At 43.5% G+C, this 18,036-nt stretch overlaps 1 protein-coding gene across 2 annotated transcripts in view; it reads right to left on the bottom strand.

Annotated features, from left to right (window-relative positions):
• Positions 1 to 18,036, bottom strand: part of KIAA1324L (KIAA1324 like) — a 58,533-nt gene that overhangs the window by 34,976 nt on the left and 5,521 nt on the right. Inside the window, exons 1-6 of one of the 2 annotated variants that reach the window (XM_015827698.1) lie at positions 14,462 to 14,649; positions 12,765 to 12,912; positions 9,245 to 9,331; positions 5,496 to 5,601; positions 2,570 to 2,722; positions 517 to 605 (exon numbers count right to left, since the gene is read on the bottom strand). In XM_015827698.1, coding sequence (XP_015683184.1) covers positions 517 to 605; positions 2,570 to 2,722; positions 5,496 to 5,601; positions 9,245 to 9,331; positions 12,765 to 12,912; positions 14,462 to 14,625 — 747 coding nt within the window. In that variant the 5' untranslated portion in view covers positions 14,626 to 14,649. Of the gene's footprint in view, positions 1 to 516; positions 606 to 2,569; positions 2,723 to 5,495; positions 5,602 to 9,244; positions 9,332 to 12,764; positions 12,913 to 14,461; positions 14,650 to 18,036 lie in introns of those variants that run through there. The other variant, XM_015827697.1, reaches the window with a different exon arrangement.

The raw sequence follows: 18,036 nt of genomic DNA, 5'->3' as shown, positions 1-18,036 counted from the left end.
GACGACGACGACGACGACGACGACGACTGTGGGGTCCTTGGTGCTCTCTGAGCTTGGTGGCTTTCTTGCAGATGTTTCATGACCCAACTAGATAACATCATCAGTGCTACAAGGGAGTGGAGTTTGGTTCTTTCTAACACTGAAGAGATTACGTAGTTGAGTCATGAAACATCTGCAAAAGAACAACCGAGTTCAGAGAGCAGCAAGGACCCCGCTGTCCAACCCTGAGCTACAAATATTCTCTTCTATTGACAACCTCACGGCATGTATTGGCTTTCTGCCATCACATTTAAAACTGGATCCGTGTTCACTACAAGGTGCTTGAAACCATCTCACTCTTCTCCAGGACAAAGGCAGAGTTGAGCCCAGCCAAAGACATTTATGCACAGAAGCAAAATCCTTGGTAAAAGGAGACGCAGCATTCAGACATTCCTGAGTGAAGACTTCTTACGTGCGACCCACTGCGGTGGATTGGGAAGATTTAGGATTAGGAGCCGGGGAAGAGATGCAACTCACTTTTCCTTCCCAATCACATGGAGTATGGATCTGAAAAAAGTCTTTATTTGAGCAAGGAAGGCGTTCCAGACACTGGCCTGATCCTTCATCTGAAAGTAAAAGACGAGAAGCGTAAGACCCAGCTTGACTGGCAAACATGAGACCTAAACTCTTTCTTCCGTCTGGGGAGAACCAAGAGACAGAATAACAGAGCTGGAAGGGACCTCAGAGGTCTTCTAGACCAGTGGTAGGCAACCTTGGCTCTTTTATGACTCGTTTACTTCAACTCCCAGAATTCCTGAGCCAGCATGGCTCAGCTTGGAAACCTCTCCCTTTCTCCTCAGCATGCTGGCTCAGGAATTCTGGGAGTTGAAGTCCACGAGTCATAAAAGAGCCAAGGTTGCCTACCCCTGTTCTAGACTAACCCCCTGCTCAAACAGGAGACCCTATGCCAGTGGTGGCGAACCTGTGGCACACGTACCAGAGGCAGCAGTCAGACCCCTGTGGGCACGCACGCACGCCGTCGACCCAGCCCTGCCTCCCCCCGCGGCCCACTCACCAGCAGCCCCCCAGAGGAGAATTGCCCCTGAGCGCAGCCCGCAGGGCATGACAGCCAAACAGCGGGGACAAGACTCCGCCCTCGCGCCCCCTCATGCACAGTTGATGCTGTGGGGCGAGGGCGTGGCTGCCATGGCACTGTTGAGCTACCTGGGCGATCTGCGGCGGGCCATGGAGGCAATGGGTGGCCCTGCAGGTGGGGTGAGGGCCGGTTTTTGGGCACTCAGTCTCTAAAAAGTTTGCCATCACTGTATGCCTTTCCAGACAAGTGTTTGTCCAATTTCTTTTTGAAAACCTCTAGTGATGGAGCATCCACAACCTCTGGAGGCAAGTCGTTCCGCTGGTTAATTGTTCTGACGGACAGGAAATTTCTCCTTACTTCTAGGCTGGATATCTTTATTGGTCTGCTATTTTAGTGACAATAAATCTGGAAAGCAGATACTCTTTCACAATCTCTCAATGGAATCTTGTTTTATGAAGAGAAGGATTATGTGGGACATGTAGCTGTCTTCCAGTACTTGGGGGATGTCATAAAGAAGAGTGGATTGACTTATTCGCTATGACACCAAATAAAGAGCAATGGGTGGAAGCTTCTTCAGGACAGATCTAACCTAGAAATAAGGGTGTGTGTGTGAAATTCTGACAGTGTGAATAATTAACAGAACAATCTGTTTGATCTTCCATCAGGTGCAGAGTTTGTCTGCCAGTTGATGTCAGGGTAGTTAAAATCCCCCATTGCTTTTGTGGCGTGCTTCCTAAGTAACTTAATTAACTGACTAGCAAAAAGTTCATCTGTTTCTTCTCTTTGGGTTGGATGGCCTGTAGCATACACCTATAGCAGGGGTCTTCAAACTGGGCCCTTTTATGACTTGTGGGCTTCAACTCCCAGAATTCCTCAGCCAGGCACGCGTGTTTAGAGCCGTGGTGGCGAACCTATGGCACGTGTGCCACAGGTGGCACGCAGAGCCCTCTCTGTGGGCACGTGCGCCGTCGCCTTCAGCTGGGTTTTATAAAACCTTTTCTGCCACTGTGGGCAAAAAAAAAAAGTTCAATCAATCAATCAATTTCAACTTTTCGCAGGGAAAAAAAAAGATCTCGCAAAGTTGGAATTGATTGATTGAACTTTTTAGTCCCACCCAGTCTGCCGTGACCACCGCAGCCACACCCACCCAATGGGCCACGCCCACCCGGCACCCAACGATACATAAGTGGGTTTTGGGTTGCCGTTTGGGCACTCGGTCTCTAAAAGGTTCGCCATCACTGGTTTAGAGCTTTGCTTTTGGACTTGCAGTAAACTGTGGGAATTTGGAGGGGGGGGAAGTTGGATCAATAAAAGGAAGTTAATCCTTCACTTTGGCTGTGTTGCTTCCGTGCCCAGTCCTGGGTCAAAACAAGCGCTGCCTTTGCAACCAGTGGGTCTCTAATCTTTCAATCAGCCTGAAATCTTTCCTGGCTTTGAGTGAACATCTTAATCTGAACTGGGACATTCGGTTCTCCTTGGAGAAAAGAAAGTTACCTGAATAATGTGTTTCTTCAGGACACTTGGTGCATTCCCGAGCCCCCTTTTCTGAGTAGGTGTTTCTTGGACAGATTTCACACATGGAGGAACCTGATTTGTTGCTAAAGGTGCCCGGCTTGCAGGGAAAGCATTCAGACGTGTAGGCCACCCCTGCAAAACAGAGAGCACAGACAGAGCCCATTTAGAGAATGCAAAACCACACGGAAGTAGGTTCCAATTGCAATAACGGAGCTGGGTTCATGGGGAGGGGGCATAGTGCTGATTGGATCAATATTATCCTGATTTCAATCCCTGTTTTGCTACAAAATTCATATACAAAATCCAAAATTCTCTGGAGCTAGCAGAGATGGCTAAATTGATTGTATTGATTAAATAAAATAATGCAAATACTTTTATTGCTGTGTGGAAACCACTTCTGGACTTTCTGCTTGAGGTGGGGAAAAAATGAAACTTTGATTTTGGGCTTTACCAATTAGATAGATTCGATGTTTATTGAAATGGCTAGTTTATACTATTTTGTAAAAGTAAAGTAAAAATAAAGGTTTGATGTTGATGTTCTATTTTACTACTCACTTTTCTATTCCCCTTTCCCTTCCCTATCTTTCCCGCTGTTTACTTTTGTATTTTCACTGTATTGTACATTATAAACTAATAAAAACGTATATGCTAAAACATCCAAAATTCTATTTACCTAGAACATTCTTGAATTAGCCAAAGGTTTGTTACAGTGTCTGTTAACCTGACAGGAGCAGAGAAACACCAGGCAGAATTAAATTATTTGGTTTTGGGAGAGGTGCATGCTCAAGTAAGCCCTTACAGTTTTCTATGTAAGATTTCAGAAGTGGCTTGCTGTTGCCTCCTTCTTAGGGCTGAGAGGGTGTGGCTGGCTCAAGGTCACCCAGCTGATTTTCATGCCTAAGGCAGAACTAGAACTCCCACTTTTCTAGTTTTTAGCTTGGTGCCTTACATAAAACTGCGTATTTGATATTATCCCTTTCAAATCCAAGGCTTCTGTTGTTGTTGTTAGTTGCGAAGTCGTGTCCGACCCATCGCAACCCCATGGACAACGTTTCTCCAGGCCTTCCTGTCCTCTGCCATCTTCTGGAGTCTATTTAAGCTCAGGCCTACTGCTTCAGTGACTCCATCCAGTCACCTCATTCTCTGTCGTCCCCTTCTTCTATTGCCCTCAATCTTTCCCAGCATTAGGCTCTTCTCCATTGAGTCCTTCCTTCTCATTAGGTGGCCAAAGTACTTGAGTTTGAACTTCAGGATCTGGCCATCTAAAGAGCAGTCGGGGTTGATCTCCTCCAGGACCGACCAGTTGATCGCCTTGCAGTCCAGGGGACTCGCAGGAGTCTTCTCCAGCACCATAGTTCAAAGGCCTCAATTCTTTGGCGCTCAGCCTTTCTTATGGTCCAACTTTCACAGCCATACATTGCAACTGGGAAAACCATGGCCTTGACTACACGCACTTTTGTTGGCAGGGTGATGTCTCTGCTTTTTAGTATGCTGTCTAGATTTGCCATAGCTTTCCTCCCCAGGAGCAAGCGTCTTTTAATTTCTTGGTTGCAGTCCCCATCTGCGGTGATCTTGGAGCCCAGGAAGTTAAAATCTGTCACTACCTCCATTTCTTCCCCATCTATTTGCCAGGAATTGAGAGGGCCGGATGGTTTTCTTAATGGGGTTTTCTTAAAACCCCATGGACAGTACCAAGGCTTCTAGTAATGCTTTTAATACATGGATTGGACCTATTGTGCATCACACAGAGTCTTCCTGGAGTTGGACAGTCATAAGAACTCCAATAAATAAATATAAAATAAAGCCAAAAAAAAATTATTTGGGATGTCAAGCAAAATTCTTTCCCTCTTCGTATACATTCTGCCTCTGTACTAAGTTTAAGAAAGACAGAGCCCTTTCCAGTAGTAGGCAGTTTCCTTTAATTTGTTAAAAACAGTGGAGGATGCATTTAAAAACCGAACACAAATAACATACTGACTTTGTTTAAAAGGCTTAAGACCACTATTAAGTGTACGGACTCACCTGTCTTAGACTAAAACGGCTAAAGAATAAAGTTCTGTGAATTCCTTTGACACCTAATGATGCATGTCTTCTCCTGCACTCAGGGCCAGCTTTCAAGTCACTCAAAAACTTGGCAAGAGGTTTTCAAAAGAGATTGAGGAGAGAAGAAAAGAAATTCCTGGGAGACAGGCATGCAGAAAGTGCAGCTCAGGGCCTTTACCTCTTTTGTGGGAGCAAAATGTGTGCCTTTCCCAAGACATCTTTAAAAAAAACGCTTGGTGTAATCCATTTCGTCAACTGCAACCAACAAGTTTGCAGATCGCTCCCATATTTTACCACTTGCCCAATTTACAAATTACACATAATTTAAAAAACTATATTTTTCCCACCCAGTGCATTTTTTTCTTGTTGCTGTTGTACAAAAAAGCAACTGTTTTTGCTTAATGATATTATTCTGTCTATTGTTCTATAAATCACAAGTCGTCCTCGTGAAGGTCTTGCTTCGGTGTGAATTTTAGTTGTTCACTGGCCCAAGTTCTTAATCAATAAAGCTACTACTTACCCTGTGGATTCAGTTCTATCCAGCAGGTGTCACTGTTTTCCTAGTAATTAACTCATGCACAAAACTGCTGCACTAACCCAGCTAGTATACATTATTTTAAAAAAAAATGCCACTGCAAATATTTATTTATATTTCCTATTTCTTAACCTCCCAGCTCACTCAGAGTGATATAAGAGTGGGAAAGTAAGAAAAAGAAATCAGAAATCAGAAACTTTGCATTTTCATTTTAAGTCTTCCCCGATACGTCCCCCATTCCAGCTGCAAATAGAAAGATTCTCACAAGCTAAAGCTTAATTTCTGCAGTCTGCAGGAACATCGTAGGGATGCACTGAAAATGGTCACCTTCAATTGTGATGTTTTTCACAAGTACGGGCTTCACCACCTGCGACCCCATCAGTATCCCGGTTGTTCTCCAGTACAAGATATTAGTTCCTGACTTCAAGGTTACCTGGGAAGAAAGGAACACAGTTTAAATATACATTTTCTTAATTAGTACTTCTTCAGTTGGTAAATTTTCATTTTTCCAATGTGGGGCAAACACAATTCTTGCTGCCATTAATATGTGTAGTATCAGATACCTGCAATCTTTCTCTTAACTAGCTCCTATTATTCCTAACAAAAATAATTCTAGAGTGCGTAGAAATGGATAGATTGACTTTAAAGATTAAAGAGAAAGAAGACTCAGTGTACTTTAGAACGTGGGATAATTCCTATCAATGGCTAGAAAAACGAGTCAGAGAGAAAGGAATGTGATATGTAACTTTGAAGATATATTAGCAAGAAGAAGGCTGTTGAGTGATGAATTAACATATTGCTTATGATAATTAACTACATCTAATATTGTTAGTTAAATACATGTACCCAGACGTTATGCTGTTTGCTAAATATTGAAAATGTTATTTGGAAAAACCCCAACCCCAACCCTAACTCTAACCCTAACCCCGACCCCACCTTATCCTTAACTCTATAAAAACTAATAAAATCTAAACAAAAAAACCCAGTATATACAGACAGTCCTCAACTTACAACAGTTCATTTAGTGACCGTTGGAAGCTGCAACAGCACTGACAAAAGTAACTTACAACCATTTTTCACAGTTACATCCTTTGCAGCATCCCCAGGGTCACGGGATCAAAATTCCGACACTTGGCAACTGGCTTGTATTTATGACGGTCGCAGTGTCCCTGGGGTCCTGTGATCCCCTTTTGAGACCTTCTGACAAGCAAAGTCAATGGGGAAGCCAGATTCACTTAACGACTGGATTACTAACTTCAACAGCTGCAGTGATTCGCTTAACAACTGTGGCAAGAAAGGTCATAAGATGGGGCAAAAGCTCACTTAAGAACTCTCTCACTTAGCAACAGAAACTTTGGGCTCAATTGTGGATGTAAAGTGAGTAGCTGCACCAGGCTGCCTTTAGAACAATTAACCAGTTAGAACCGTAGTGGCGAACCTATGCATGGGTGCCAGAGGCGGCATGCAGAGCCCTCTCTGTGGGCACGTGCACTGTCACCCCAGTCCTAGGCCTTCAGCTGGGTTTTATAAAACCTTTTCGCTTTAGGCCTCCGCCGCCGTGTGCAAAAAAAAAAAAAAGATTCAATCAATCAGTCAATTTCAACTTCTTGCGGGGAAAAAAAAGATCTGGCAAAGTTGGAATTGATTGATTGAACTTTTTAGTCCCACCCAGTCTGCCATTACCACCGAAGCCACGACCACCCAATGGGCCACACTCACCCAGCACCCGACGATACATAAGTGGATTTTGAGTTGCAGTTTGGGCACTCGGTCTCTAAAAGGTTCGCCATCACTGAGTTAGAACAATTAGAACAATTAACCAGTGGAACAATCTGCCTCCAGAAGCGGTGAATGCTCCAACACTGGAAGTTTTTAAGAAGAGACTGGACAGCCATTTGTCCGAAATGATATAGGGTTTCCTGCCTGAGCAGGGGGTTGGACTAGATGACCTCCAAGATCCCTGCCAACTTTATTATTATTATTATTATTATTATTATTATTATTATTATTATTATTATTATTATTATTATTATTATTATTATTATTATTATTATTATTATTATTGCAAACTAAGCATGGAAGAGACTGGATGTAAGAGAAAGAGGTTAAGATACAATTAAAAGTTATTTTCCTGGCAGGTATAAATCTCTGACTACTAGGCAAATGCTCGTAGAAGGAAATATTTTTTAAAAAAAAAAAATAGAATAACAACGCATGGAGATTGGTGTGAAGTTATGAGTGCCCACACCTTGTTTTGCTGAAGTGCCTTGAAGGAAGTGGCTGACTAATGGTAGAGCCAAACACAGTGACAACCCAGTTTTAAAGCACATGCACACAATACAATTGTCCCACCCCACCTCAAAGCACAAAGAAAAGGAGTTCCTTTTTTAAAGGAAAACCTCGCCCTGTTTACTCAGCGCAAAAATGTTTCTGTGTGCGATAAGGCATTGGTGTGCAGCTAAAAGGGACTACCTCGTTCATTCAAGCATTTTATGCAGCGTTTCCCTCTGCAGTTCTGAAAAGTAAATACACGCACACACACACACACACAAAATCTCAAAATAGAACCGCTTTCTCTTTACTGTGGATATGGAAATTTGGAGTCCTCTAGGAGACTGCTTATAAAAAAACTAAAGCAGCTCTCCTTTAAACATTGTTTTAATCGATCAATTACATCATTCAAAGGCACAGATTATTATTATTATTATTATTATTATTATTATTATTATTATTATTATTATTATTATTATTATTATTTTAAAAACTAAGCCACAGCAGCTGGCCAATTTTTGTGACCAACCATAACATCTTGCGGCTTAGTGTAACGCATAAGGCAGTGATGGCGAACCTTTTAGAGACTGAGTGCCCAAACTGCAACCCAAAACCCACTTATGTATCGTCGGGTACTGGGTGGGCGTGGCCCATTGGGTAGGCGTGGCCCATTGGGTGGGCATGGCTGCGGTGGTAACGGCAGACTGGGTGGGACTAAAAAGTTCAATCAATCAATTCCAACTTTGCGAGATCTTTTTTTTTCCCCGCGAGAAGTTGAAATTGATTGATTGATTGAACCTTTTTTTTTTTTTGCACACAGCAGTGGAGGCCTAAAGTGAAAAGGTTTTATAAAACCCAGCTGAAGGCCTAGGACTGGGGAGACAGCGCACATGCCCACAGAGAGGGCTCTGCGTGCCACCTGTGGCACGCGTGCCATACGTTTGCCACCACGGGCTAAGGCCTGGTCAATTAATGACTTCTTTAGTCCAGGTGAACCAGCAGAGTTGAGACTATTCATAGAATAACAGAGCTGGAAGGGACCTTGGAGGTTTTCTAGTCCAATCCCCTACTCAACCATTTCAGACGAACGGCTGTCCTGTCTCTTCTTGAAACCTCCAGTGATGGAGCACTCACAACTTCTGGAGGCAAGCTGTTCCACTTGTTAATTGTCAGGAAACGTCTCCCTAATTCTAGGTTGGACCCTTCTTTAATCTGTTACTTCTTATCCTGCCCTCAATTCAGTGGTGGGATTCAAATATGTGAACAACCGGTTCTCTTGTGTGGGTGCCGCTTCCGGAAGTCCATTCTGGGCCTGGACAACAAAAAATTAGCTACCGGTTCTGCCCAAGTGGTGCAAACTGACTGAATCCCACCACTGCCTCAATTCCTTTGGAGAACAGGTCAACCTATTCGCTATTCACCAAGATTAGCCAAGTTGTGATTAATAGATTGTCACAAGTTTGCTGGTAGTTACACAGAACCAAGGGGGAAAAAAGGAAAGGTGAATAATATAGAAAAACATAAGCTTTCAGTCATGAAATAATAGAGACCCACAAAAGGTTTTAAGATCAAAATAATTTGAGTTCAGAACATCTGATCACAAAATTTGTCACTGGGAAAGCTCTGGAACATTTTCAAGCCAGGGCACAAATGATCAGATCCAGACATAAATCATTTTGATCTAGGAATATAGGCTGGGCCACTTTGGGATGTTATGAGCTCAACATAGTTTGTCTAAAAAAAAAAAAAGTCTTGCTTTGAAAGATCAACAACTTTCAACTAAAGCCACACAAGACTGCACTTACGGAATAGGAACCCCATTCTCCATTATCTGTCAATTTCACCCATTTATCACTGGTGGAGTCCATTTCTTGACACTGGTCATTTTGAATCTGATGATTAAACAAAATATTAGGAGTTACTAGGCTGTCAATCAAGGCAAACAAACAATTAGAATTTATGCAACCTTTACTTGCAATTCCGTAATCCTTGCCCTGTCATAAAGTAAGCCAAGGGTATCCTCACTCTATTGCAGAATCAGAGAAATTATGGGTGGCAGTTGGGAACATAACAGAACTGAGTTTGCATAAAACATTGTGTTGTCCTTCTTCCTAGGTGAGATCACAAAAAGATTGCATGCCTGTTCTAAGCCAAGCTTTGCTAAATACAATGAGATTTCTTTGCTGAGTAGCAGCCTTTGTGATTTTAAGATTCACGTGAGGTTTGAACCTGGGTCACACTGCAGGAGCCTAAAAATCACTTTACAATAAGATCCTTGACTGATATTATTCAGTAGACAAGCTAGTAACCAGTTTGGCTGGCTTGGGAGAGACAATATACTAAGCTGGCTTGGGAGAGAAACTATACTAAGTTACGGCATCCATGTGTAACACTTTTGTCTGTGTCATTTAACAAGGATAAATGTGTGTTGAAAGATAGTGGGATTCTAACTGCAAATGGCAAAATATAATAATGTTAGGCAGAATGTGGATTTCACAGGTAACCACAAGGCTGGAATTGGTAGAGTTTCATAATCCTAACCCTAGCCCTAACCACTGAAGTTATACTAACTTTTTTTTTAACCTTTTCTATGGACCCTCTTTTGTGTGCCCATGTACATTCCCACTGACTTTTCTCCTTCAGATCAGATCACTACTGAGGGCCATGTAGGATGGATGTTGCAATACATGAACTATGGATTTCGTAACCCTAAGGAGATATTGGACAGCCATTTGTCTGAAATGGTGTAGGGTCTCCTGCTTGAGCAGGGGGTTGGATTAGAAGACCCCCAAGATCCCTTCCACTCTTGTTATTCTGTTATTCAAGTACTAGGAATTCCATCCTACATGGCCCTCACCACCCAACTTGACTCAGAATCTCCATGATGAGACTCTTCAGATGTTTGAAGAGGAACATCTACAGGTCCCAAGCTGATATTTTCAGTGGCTTTGTCTGCTTAAGAAAAGCAAACACTGAAAGGTTCTTGATTCAAATACTCAGAACACTACAAGATTCTCATTTAAAAATGATGAGCAAGTTCCCTTATAGGTATCACAGCCAGATAACTGCAGAATAAGGATAGTAATCAGTGCCCCGATGAATAGGCCCAATGTTCTCTTGTACTTAACTCAAAGTCCACATTTCTTTGATCGTACAGGATGAGAATATTTTTTCCAGACATGAAAGGAAATGCTGCATTTACTTTTAAAGCGGTAAAATATGGACTAGGTGCAGGGGTAGGCAACCTTGGCTCTTTTATGACTCGTGGACTTCAACTCCCAGAATTCCTGAGCCAGCATGGCTCAGCTTGGAAACCTCTCCCTTTCCCCTCAGCGTGGCTGGCTCAGGAATTCTGGGAGTTGAAGTCCACGAGTCATAAAAGAGCCAAGGTTGCCTACCCCCTGGACTAGGGGTTATCTGAAGGACTCTTTCTCCTGAGATGAGATAGAATTTCATTCTGTGCCAGTGTCTGTTTTAGTCACGATTTGGTTAAGCCAAAGGTCTGGATTTCCACAAGTCACCTAGCCAACACAGCATGCTGCACAAACACTATCCTGGCTGTTCTTTTGACCAGAAACTGAAACTGGTTGCTGCTCATGAAACGTAGAGCAGAACAGCTGGAAAGCTACCAAGAATGTTTTGATCAAAAAACATTCTGAGCTCGGAGTGACTTTAGGGCTCTGATAATGAGACTGTGCTTCTGTTTTTCTGCCGGGAGGAAAGAAAAATCAATCAGCATCAGACCAGCTGCTTGTTGCATCTGGGAGCAAATTTGTGTTCTGTAATGTAGCAGAATCCCTGATGGTGTCTTCCTTTAGATGTGAAGAAACTGGAAGGAGAGACATGAAAGCCATTTTTCTACAGGGAAATGCAGTGTCTCATCTGCCAAAGGTGGGAGCTGGCACAAGTCCCGCAGGGGGAAGGAGCCTTGGGTTGGCAGGATTATTTGGCCAGGTTATCCTGCCTGTATCTCTTGAGTGTCTCCAACCATTCTGCAAATGTTAATTAAGGCTGAATGGCCAATGTGACAGCCACCCTTTGGGGATCTGAGTTGGCCACGACAGTGATTCATGCCTGGCACAAAAGGAAAGCGCAGGTGAGGCCAAGACTTCTGTTTTGGTTGCGCCGTCTATCCAGGTCCGTGTCAGCCATCACAATTTTGCTTGTAACGCAAGGAAGAATTGAGAATTTCAAGCCTTTGAGGATTTAGCGATGCACAGAAACATCATCCTGGGTTCTACATAACTGAGCAAGAACAGAAACATGGATTGCAGGATCCAATCTGGGTCAGTCACCGGGACCAGAGGTTTTCTCTTCCGAGCTTTTGGACTCCTGCTGGAGCCACTTTTCAGGGAATTTCTCTCTAGCACTGCTCCAGCACAACTCCCACAGCTCGGAGTTCGATGGGCTCCACAAGTCCAAAAGCTTAGAAGACAAAATCCCCAGTCCCGGTGACCGACCCAGATTAGATCCTGCAACATTATCCTGGGACACGTAGATTCGCCTTCATTCGTGAGAAACATGGATTGTCCAGGGAGAAGTCTTAGAAAGAAGTATATCCCTTCTGACATTCAGTAAGTTAACACAGTAAGTCACGTTGAGTAATATGACATGTTTATGGTGATCTTACTGAAAATTCCAGGACCATGGAAGACGGGGGGGAAAGAGGCAATGGAAAATCACTTCCATATTGTTGCCAAGAAAATGACCTACCCAGTTCAACCAGAATCTCTAAACCAGGGGTAGGCAACCTTGGTTCTTTTATGACTCGTGGACTTCAACTCCCAGAATTCCTGAGCCAGCATGGCTCAGCTTGGAAACCTCTCCCTTTCCCCTCAGCATGGCTGGCTCAGGAATTCTGGGAATTGAAGTCCACAAGCCATAAAAGAGCCAAGGTTGCCTACCCCTGCTCTAAACCATCTCAACCTGGTCGTGAGGCACAAGAGGAACCAAGCCAAAGACTTCAACTAGAGCACCCAAATTCATGTGAATTTACCCTCAAAGAGCTGAAGTCTAGAATGTCTGCCTTAACAAGGTTACAAGTTGCATTAGTCATTAGGCAGACCACCTTTCCATTAGCAAAGCCAATTTGGTGGGCATCAAAGCCTCAGAGATCTTGGACAATTGCAGCCAATCAGATCTCGCACTTCTGAGTCAACTAAGGAGTCTATCTTATTGTGGGGAAGAATCATGACTTTGTAAGCCCTAAAGAAAACACAGCTGAGAACACCAATAAACTATCTTAAAATTATCCTCCGTTTGGAATATCGTGTCTTAGTTTCCATTGACTCTATAAGGTTGATTTAGTGCACAAATTTCCCTTACAAAGAATTCAAAGAAGATGTTGTTATCAATATACTGATACTCAAAGAAGATGGAACCGGATTTCTTCAGGTGGACCGTGTAGATTAACGAGACGGTGCAGTCGTCCCTATTGGACTCAATGTAATTCCCACGAGGGGTCCAGGAAGATCTGGAAAAATATAAAGAGAAACAAGCTTTATTTGAGTTTAGATTTACGACAAACTGTTAACTTATAGGCCAGTGATGGCGAACCTTTTAAAGACCGAGTGCCCAAACTGCAACCCAAAACCCACTTATTTATCGCCGGGTACCAGGTGGACGTGGCCCACTGGGTGGGCGTGGCTGTGGTGGTCATGGCAAATTGGGAAGGTGTAGCCAAGGTGGACGTGATCACCTCAATGTTGCTCGTGGGGAGGGATGCCTGTGGGGGCCGGGCAGGGTTGGAAGAGATCCAGGGGGTCTCTGGCAGGTGGGGCGGTGGGCAGGAGGCTCATCCTGCGGGGTGAGGCGAGGCAAGGTGAGGCAAGGCGGGGGTGCCATTGTCACAGGGCAAGGTGAGGCAGGGGTCAGGGCGGCTGCTGCCTGACACCATCAGCCCCTGCACAGAGAGGCCAGCGAGCGCATGGGTGCTGAGATGCATCTGGCCATGTGGGACCTTGGTGAGTTAGCAGGCGGCTGGTTGAAGAGGGACGATTGCCATCTCTGGGGCATGGTGCGTGTGCCCACAGAGAGGGCTCTGAGTGCCGCCTCTGGCACATGTGGCATAGGTTCGCCACCACTGTATATAGGCTCTTTATTTATGTATTTATTTAGCGCATGTCAATAGGCTGTTTAATAAACTACTAGAATTTGGGAAGGAAGGGGGTTCCTTTTTTTAAAGAAGGCAATCGAAAAGATTTTTCATAGATCTATTTTCTTTTTGATACTGTCCATGGGGTTTTCTTGGCCAAAGGATATTGGAGAGGGTTTCCATTTCCTTCTCCAGTCAAAGCTATGGGGTTTTTTTCCCCCAGTTAGTCACGTATGGTTGAGTGTTGAAAAAAAATGGATGCTTTCGAATTGTGGTGCTGGAGAAGACTCCTGAATGTCCCTTGGACTGCAAGGAAATCCAATTAGTCAATCCTGAAGGAAATCAACCCAGACTCTCCTTTGGAAGGGCAGATCCTGAAGCTGAAGAGAGAACTCCTTGGAGAAGACCGTGATGTTGGGGAAAGATGGAAGGCAAAAGGAGAAGAGGACGGCAGAAGAGGAGATGGTTAGATAGGGTCATTGATGCCATGAATTTGGGCAAACTCCAGGAGACGGTGGTGGGATGGGCACCCTGTCCTCCAGGGGCTCCGAGAGTTTGCCCAAATTCAGGTTCATGACACTACCTTCCTTTGCTAGAGATGCTTAAATAAAGACTGGATGGTGACCATCAGTCAGGAATGTGTAGATCTCTGCACTGGACAGAGATCAGACCAGCTAGTTTCCAGTTCTTCCTAACTCTTGCATTCAATGATTTTGTAATATATCCTCACACTCTTTTACTGATCTCTAGGAGAATCTTGGCCTTCTGAATGCTAAAAACCTACACCAGATTATTGCCAGGTAGGTGTCTATTTACATTCTCTAACTGGCATCTTCTGGCTACTGTTGGAGCCTTGACATACATAAGGAGAGGAAGGGACTAGTTCTCAATGAGATCCTGGAGACCAGAAGACCCATAAGATTCTTACTTGGCACAGCTGTCGGCTTTACTCTCGGCTGAGCCAAGAATGCTGTCCATGTACGTTGCTACATTAGAGAATCCCGCCGGCAGGTCATCCCATTCATCAAATTTGATCCCGCTTCCCAACGAGTAAGTCCCTTCAGCACATTTACTGCAAACCTGGTTCTTCATTTCCAGATATTCCCCAGAAGCACAAGAGAAAGCTGAGAAGGAAAACATTTACAAATCATTAGAGGCAAAAGGCAGTTGTTCACTGGACATTCTAACAACATTTTGTAAACGCATTGATCACACTATTCGCTTACAACAATGGTAGCAGCAATTCGGGGAATTGCATTAAATTGCTCCATAGACCTGTGGGAAGAATCCAGAGAAAGAAACAATATTTTGGGAAATATTAAAAAGGCAGAATATATTTCCCCAAAGGATTTTAAAGGCAGAAACCAACCCCCCCACCACCACCATGTCTCTCTGCCCCAGACAGAAACCAGGTCTGCAGAAATGCAGATGTGATAATCTTGTCAGAAAGATTGGAGTCAGGAAGCTGGGATTAGAAAGAAAGATCCCTGGAATCAACAATCCCTCACACCAAAAAATCCAACAGTCATCAGCCACAGCCCCAGGGAAACAGGATATGACTTTTGGGACATAATAGGATTAACCCACCACCATCAGAATACCAGAAAGGCACACTCAGACTCAAGTCAAAGTTCATGCCACAGGAACAACTCCAAACAAAAGCTCAAGAAGGTGTAAAAACCCACCACTCCCTACTACATGTGGTCAGCTTTCCCAGAGCCACACTTCTGTCCGGCTCTCCTCTTTGATTAACGACAACCTTCTTTCTAAAGCAGTCTCCATTTTGATTATTCCCAGCTTGGACTGCACTCTGATGAAGAGTTTTCCTTCAACAGACCTATCCACCCGTTTTTTTCATTCAGGGACCTTCATGTTTTAACTATGTATGGTAGGGAATGGTTAGGGTGAGAAGGGGCTGGTTCCAGACCTCATGTTCTCTTCTTACTTCAAAGTCACTGAAAGTGAAACAGCAATGCGGTGAATTTGTTACATGGGACAAACATTTTCCTGCTGAGGTTTGGTTTAGTTTTTAACAGTTTGGATAGTAACTTGTTACCTGTTGCATGGCTGAAGTTGTGAACTTTGCCACCAAAATCTCTAAGGCAACCAGAGAGAAGTCATAACATCTGGCTAGAGTTATGGGGTCCCTGTAGCTGGTTTATACAAAAGGTGGCTTGCTTTTTGAAGCTCAAAATAAAAATATTTTGGTATGATTAACCAGAATTTATTCCTTGTGTTCTAACACTGCAGGGGAGAGAGAGAAGGAGAAAGAGAAAGAGAAAGAGAAGGAGAAGGAGAAGGAGAAGGAGAAGGAAGGAAGGAAGGAAGGAAGGAAGGAAGGAAGGAAGGAAGGAAGGAAGGAAGGAAGGAAGGAAGGAAGGAAGGAAGGAAGGAAGGATCCTACCAACATTCTTTAGGTCATCTTCTGATCTTCTACTCATAATTCATCTACAAGAGAACATGCAATTTCCATAATGTTCTTTTCTTTACAGTGTTTATCTGTGATGGGCCTCTTATCAGGAGGAACTACCTAGGAGTGGAAAATATCATTTACATGTGTGCCTTCTGACCAAACTTGACTTTCAGGTTTGACCACAATGCACACATTCTCCTAACTCATTACTGACCTGCAGCAGAGAGGAACAGAATCTTTATACATACATTCAGCTGAACATGCAATGAATTAGAACCAAGGATGGTTTTAGGCCACTGATAAAGTTCTCCGCTGCTTCATTAACATCCTTTGATCCCTTGGCCTCTTCTTTCCATAATCCAGGGCTGTGTGTTTCTTCCCTTAATAGTACACAAGTCCATAAGGAGGAATTGCTCTGAGGATGCCAGCTATTGCCTGGCATTTAATCAGCAGCTGATTGCCGCTAATAGCAAAAGAATCACTTTGGATATCTGGAACCACTGGAAGATTTGATTTGTAACTAAATTTGTTATTCTCTCAGACTCTCAGCAAGACTTCACACAGTACAATTAGCTGGGTTAGCACGGTGTGGTGAATACACCTTCTGGGCTTCTGATGACTGCCTGGGGAGACCAAGAATACACACCTGGTTCTCAGGTGAGTTTGCATCAGAGATACACCTGATAGTGGTTGCTACGCTGCCTTTCATGAAAACGTAATCTCGTGATATTTCTCGTCTCCCTGAAAAACAAACCCTCAAAACTTCCCAAGAGCTTCAGTTTTCCCCCAAAGGAGAGTACTGGAAATGTTGCTGGCATTTCATAGAATATAAACAATAAGATCTGTTTTCCATATGGACGGATTGACAATAACGATATTATCCATTCAATTGTGTCCCAACTCTTGGCAATTCTGTGAGTCAGCTCTCTCCACATCTTCCAATCTTGCACTTCCAATCTCTGACTTGTTCTATGTTCTGGCTGATGTCAGCTTTGATGGTTGGTTGATTGATTGATTGATTGATTATGGGCCATCAAGTCATTATTGACCACCTGGCTTTCTCCATGCTGATCTGTCCCGAATCTCGAATCTCGTCGTTCTGGTTTTGCAACAGGCAACTCCCATAGCCACTGAAACATGAGTCTTTTTCAATATAGTTATGTTCTAAAAAGTAGAATTCTGCAACCTATATCAATCATGAAAAGTACAGGGTATACTTTGGTCCAGTGGTGGGATTCAGGTAGGTGAACAACCGGTTCTCTGTGTGGATGCTGCTTCCGGAAGTCCATTCAGGGCCTGGGCAACCAAAAATTAGCTACCGGTTCTGCCGAACTGGTGCGAACTGGCTAAATCCCACCACTGCTTTGGTCCTGTAAAATGACAATCAGCAGATCATCCACCCTGAATGATGTTTAATTATTTAAGTAGTGCTCTAATTTTCCCCATTCTTGTACAAAATGAAAATCTTAATCATTTTATTCACCATCCAACATCAGGTTGATTCCTTTCTTTACATACTTAGTCCAGTCAACCACTAACTCAGTCAAGTATTATTAATGTCTCCGGGGACTCTGAGTGAAAAATCAGTATTTTTCAAATATCTCTAGGAAGTAATGGAGGGCCCATGAACCCTTGTGCCAGAAGAGTACTGGAATTCTTTTAAAAATATGTTTTATTAATTTTTTAACATGATCACCTTAATATTCGGTAGACAGTGCATTGTCTGGGTTTACATTTAACAAACATTCACTAACAATTAAATTCTATCGTCTATAACCCACCTAATAACTTTACTTGATTTCCTCTTTTTCCCATAGCGTTCTCTTTTACCAGCCTTAAGTTAATACAATTCTTATTGTTTTAATAAATGATAATTAAGCATAAAGGTTTTCTTATCCGGAGGATCTGGTCCATGACTCGGCGGAAAATCAGGCGGCGGCTTGGGAGACAACTGCCGCCGCTGCATTAGACCGAGTCGTGCCCTTGCGGCCTCTGACCCGGCCTAGATCTCGACTGGCTCCCTGGTTTACCGGGGAGCTGAGAGAGATGAAACGCCGGAAAAGACGCCTAGAGAGCCGTTGGAGGGCCAG

The sequence above is a fragment of the Protobothrops mucrosquamatus genome, unplaced genomic scaffold (assembly GCF_001527695.2).
Source record: "Protobothrops mucrosquamatus isolate PMUCROS unplaced genomic scaffold, P.Mucros_1.0 scaffold3881, whole genome shotgun sequence".
Classification (NCBI taxonomy): domain Eukaryota; kingdom Metazoa; phylum Chordata; class Lepidosauria; order Squamata; family Viperidae; genus Protobothrops; species Protobothrops mucrosquamatus.
Note: the sequence above shows the minus strand (reverse complement) of the source record. Positions and strands in the feature narration are given on the sequence as shown.